General features: G+C 49.9%; 1 protein-coding gene across 1 annotated transcript; it reads right to left on the bottom strand.

Annotated features, from left to right (window-relative positions):
• Positions 1-1246: 1246 nt before the first annotated feature.
• LOC132332587 (cytochrome b-c1 complex subunit Rieske, mitochondrial) lies at positions 1247-4275 on the bottom strand. Its single transcript, XM_059857026.1, has 2 exons — positions 4033-4275; positions 1247-2015 (listed from the first exon to the last, which is right to left on the bottom strand). The coding sequence occupies exons 1-2, from the start codon at positions 4241-4243 to the stop codon at positions 1405-1407; spliced, it is 822 nt and encodes a 273-aa protein (XP_059713009.1). The 5' UTR covers positions 4244-4275; the 3' UTR covers positions 1247-1404.
• Between the last annotated feature and the right edge of the window lie 830 nt (positions 4276-5105).

Below are 5105 nucleotides of genomic sequence, written 5' to 3'. Positions count from 1 at the left end.
CACCTCAAGGCCCTGTATTGGCTGGGGCTGGGGATGGAAGTGGCTCCAAACCCACATTTCTCTTGACATTCAGCAAAGTTTATCAGTTTGGTCTGACTTCTCAGTTACTGCTGTTTTGCTAAGTTGCTAGATATGTGGAAAATAAAAAATCTCCATTTAAAACACCAACCCCTAAGGCTGGGTAATGTTGATCAGAGCTGCTGGTTGACATTTCTTAGTTATTGCCCTTGTTTCTCATGCCATGGTCCCCTCTAGAACCTGCCAGACTCTGGCCATCTCTGGGGATGCCTCTGAGTGAGAGGCAGAACTGGGAATTAATGGAATGTTGCACTGCAGCTCCCACCCACCCCTGGCTCCTCGGCAGTCAAGAAGGGCTCCTCCGGGTGGGCTTTATGGGATCCAAGTCAGAATCTGTGTCTTTATGCAGGACTGGCCTTTAACTTCACCTGCCTGAACCTTTCTTTACTTGTCCCTTTGCTTCAGCTACAGAACTTTGTGCTGTCTGGATCCATTTGAAGAGAGGGAGAAAGCAATCTTCTCTTTTCTTTCATATGGCACAAGGAAAAACATACTTTGGAATTAATATCTGCATGCACAAAGGATGTGAGTTGTTCACCAAATAGGCTGCATACAATGGTTTTCAATTTTTACTGACTGCTACTTGCATAGATTGTGAGAGTCCCTGAAATGAATGACACCTCTATTGTAAAAGTGGTGTCAGACAGAACTCTCCCTCACTATATCCACAGAACAGTATTATGTCAGACCACATTGTAATCTCTGGTTAGTAATGTTTAATTCTAGCAATCTGGGTTTTTTACTAGTTTATTGTGAATAAGCTTTTATTATTTGCATCTTGAAAATTCTCTCAGACTTCTCTGTAGTTTCTGAGGATTTTAGTTTCTATTCTGCAGCTGAGGGAGTACATCAGTGCAGGACAGAAGGACTTTCAGACCCTTAGTAAAGAATGGGAAAACACAAAGTATGGGATAATTGGTGTCTCTTTGCTTTGTTCTAGAAAGAGCAAACCTTATTTCTCCTCCTGTTCTGCATGAAATGAAACACCAGCTGTATTGGCTTTGTGCTGTATTGGCAGGACCAATGCTGGTTAAAACATCTCTTTGTGGATTTGTAGCTCAATGCCTTGAATCAGCAGCCCTCCAGGAGGGCTCTGTGTTCTGGGTCTGCTGCAGCATCTCCTTGGCTGGACACACTAGAAACGTGTACACAAAGAAACACACTTCACTTTAAGTCAGGAACAAGTGCTCACTCCAAGTTTTTATTGAAATTGAACACAGTATTCAAGCATAGTTCTGGCTGAGAATCTAGACAGCTAATTTCTGCCTCAGTTAACCCCTCTGGTGTACATTCCCAGGAACATGGAAGTGAGCAGGCAGCTGTCTCTCAGCCAACCACCACTGTGTCATCCCCAACGAACTGGTAAGTTGGGACCTCGAGGTTTAAGGGAGCAGGGCCTTTCCTGATCCTGCCAGAGGCATCGTAGTGGGAGCCATGGCAGGGGCAGTAGTAGCCGCCGAAATCCCCGGCGTTGGCGATGGGGACGCAGCCCAGGTGAGTGCACACTCCCACCAGGATCACCCACTCGGGCTTCTTCACTCTGTCTAGGTCGTGCTGCGGATCCCTCAGCTGGGACACATCCACTCCAGCCTCCTGGTTAATTTCTGCCTGGGTTCTGTGACGCACAAAAAGGGGCTTCCCTCTCCACTTGAAAGCCATGTTCTTGCCTTCTGGAATGTCAGACAGCTTGATCTCAATCTTGGACAAGGCCAGCACGTCAGCAGAGGCACTCAGGCTGGAAATAAACTGGGTGACAACATTCTTGGCAACGTAGGCGGTTGCTACACCTGTGGCTGCAGTCATCAGGTAGGAGAAGCCCTTCCTGGAGTCGCTGCTGCCCTGGGAAGAGGCGCTGGCATCCTGCACTTCCTGGCGGCGGTAGGCCGAGAAGTCGGGGACCGCCACATCGTTGTGGACACAGCGCACGCCGGCGGGGGCTGCACGGAAAAGGACAGCACGTGACACCACTGCAGGTAAAACACTGCCATGCATCTGAAACGATACCACCTTAGTGGCATTTTTGGAGTAACGGGTAAAAGTTATTCCAGAGTCTGGGTAGGAGTCCATTAGTTAAGCATTTTAATTTTAAGTTGTATGAAAATGGTTTTCAGAGGGAAGTTTTGGTACACCAACAGGTGATCTGTGAAACTGGTTTCCCTGTTCTTTGAAAAAGGAACCTGATCAGAGTGCAGAAAATCTGTGAGAAGTTCTGGGCTTCTGGGGAAAAAAAAAGTGAACCATTTCAGTAAATTTCAATAAAAAACTCCACTAGGACACCATGACTAGCTCAGAGAAGAAACCTGTTTTCCATTCAAATGTTTCCTTGTAAAGAGCTGCTAAGAAGAAATCTGACATAGTAAAGTTTGCATATCTGCTGTGTAACACTTTTGTGTTATATTTTGTCTGAACTAACTTCTATGCCTGTAATAATATTAAGCGTGTGGTTAAGCATTTTCAAAATTAAAAAAATCAGGCATTCTCTTTAATATTAAATTGTTGTCCTAGCTAAAAGCCATAGAAAATAATTTTAAACCTCCAGACCCCAGGCTTGCTTTTTAAAAGATTTAGGGATAATGCTAACGACAATCCAATTTCAAGTGGGATTCCCCCATCAAACCTGTGTGCTCAAGTAACAGGATTTGAGGGGTAACTAAAAGGCCTCCCATGAGTTTCTCCAGCTAAAGAAATCTGCTTCCTCCACTGAAAATCTATAAGCCAAAGAAAAGAGCACGGCAAGGACAGAACACATTACTTGCCAAAGTACAACCTGTTACTTGAAGAGTATTATTTAGTCTTTATATTTCCTGGCAGTTGGCACAAAGTTAACAGATGTCTCAAAGTACTTAAGCTCTCAGGGATTTATATGCAGTACAATGAGGATAATAACTACTACATTTATTTACAAGTAACTTAGCACTGAGAAGATAATTGCTATAGGATTTTAACTGCAAAGAAATTAAACTGAAAATCAAAATTCTGAGATAGTGCTCCACACTAAGTTAGTTCAGTATAAGACTTAAAGCATTTAGTAACATGCAATATGACTAATTTCTTCAAAATTTGCTATACTCAGTGAAAAGCATGTTTGATGTTAATTGAAATGTAGAGCACAGCTAAATGTCAGCTATGTCAGTTCCAGATTTGTAGAATTTTCACCTGAACAGCCCCTTTACAGCTGAGGGTCAGGTGAAGTACACAGCTCTAATTGCTGCAGAGCATCTTCAGCACGGCACTGCTCTCCCAGAACTGAACGTGTGCACTCTGCAGCAGCTGAAGCAGCATGTCCCATCAGTACCAGCTGCCGAGTGGGGCACAGCTCTCCCGGAGCTGCAGCCCCGAGCGGCACGGACAGCCCAGCCCCGAGGCCAGAGGTCTCTAAAGGTGTTCTAAAGAACACCTGGGCGTCACTCCCTGGACAATGCTTTCCCGACCCGGGTAAAACACACGGTGTGTTCTCACTGCACCCCTCTGTTCTCGTGCCCGCAGTTAAAAACCTTCCCTCATGACAGAATTTAGCTGCATTTCCTCAGCGGTAAAATGAAAAGCACAGAGGTGTTTCCCTCAGCGGAGACATCCAGACCCGCCTGGACACAATCCTGCGCTGCGGGCCGTCCCTGCTCGGGCAGAGATGACACAGTGTCCCTCCAGCCTGCCCGTTCTGTGAGTCATTAAAGGAGGCTGGCATTCAGGTGCCCTTGAACAAGCTCTGTAGCTGTAAATGAGTGCCAGTTACAGCGGTGACAACAGAACGAAACATTTATAAACCCCAACCGGCCCAAGTCCCCGCAGCCCGCCCGCCTGCTCTCCTCCTTCCCGGCTCTGCTCCCCCGCCCGCCGGGCCGGACCCGGCTCTCTCCCCCACGGGCCGGGCCGGGCCGGGCGGTGCTGGCAGGGCCCCGCTGAGCCCGCGGCCGTGCCAGCCCCGGCCCGCCCCGCCGCTCCCCCGGCCCGCACCGTTCAGGCTGGCGCTGGCGACGAGACCCCCGCGGGCGGCGCGGCCGCTCAGGGACTCCCGGCAGAGCAGAGGCCGCTTCAGGTCCAGCGGCACCTTCTGTTCCCGGTGCGCGACGGCCGGGGCGAGCGGGCGGAGCGGGCCGGGCACGGCGTGCGCGGCGGCGGACACGAAGGGCGCGAAGGGCCCGGCGCGGGCGGCCACGGACAGCATGGCGGCGTCCCCCCGGCGACCTTCCCCGCCGGCGCGCGCCCCGACGCGTCACGGCGCCCGGGCTCGCGCGGCCGTGACGTCACGCGGCGGCGCACGGGGGTGACGCAGGCGCGGCGCGGGGTGCCGGAGGGGAGCGGGCAGAGCGAGGGGCTGCGGGGCTGCGGCTCTTTTGCTTTGCCTTGTTCCTTTCTTCTTAAAATTTTTCCCCCCCACCTTTTACCCCTTCCCTTCCTGTTCTCCGTGGTGCAGTTCTCCCTCGGGCTGCTCCCTGTGGCCCTTGGGAAGGGCCGGCCGTGTGCCGCAGGACTGTCCCGCGGTCCCTGCGGGGTTAAACCCGAGCGGGACAGCTCGGGAAGGGTTTGCGGAGCGCTCTGGGACACGCCAGGCTCCTGCGCCTCCTCTGCAGGACACGGCTCCTTCCAAACACAGCGATGTGACCCCAAAACACCTTGGAGGGCTTCACGTGGTTTTTCATTGCTATTCTTAGGATGTGATTTTGAGCTGTGTAATAACAATACTTAAAACTGTGTCTCTTCTAAGATAATATGTGTTCTTTATTATTCTATTTCTTGTGCACTGCCCTTTTTGGTTTCTTTTTTTCCCCTCTTAGCTTACTTTTTTTTTTTTTCCTTTGGTAGTCCTGGACCAGTTTCAAGTTGGGAAAAAGCTGATTTTTTTAACTTGTTGGTTGAGGGATAGATTTTACTTACAGTTTGAGAATGCCAAGCGTGTTTGACAGCAACCAAATCCACTCTAGGGGCTGTTCTGGGGTGGGGGTTAATTGCAAGGGGGCAGTAAATATTTCTCATAGATACATCGTACAGATATATCACTCTGGGCTAAAGGAGAGAATCACTTCCAC

Source organism: Haemorhous mexicanus, chromosome 12, assembly GCF_027477595.1.
Source record: "Haemorhous mexicanus isolate bHaeMex1 chromosome 12, bHaeMex1.pri, whole genome shotgun sequence".
Classification (NCBI taxonomy): domain Eukaryota; kingdom Metazoa; phylum Chordata; class Aves; order Passeriformes; family Fringillidae; genus Haemorhous; species Haemorhous mexicanus.
Note: the sequence above shows the minus strand (reverse complement) of the source record. Positions and strands in the feature narration are given on the sequence as shown.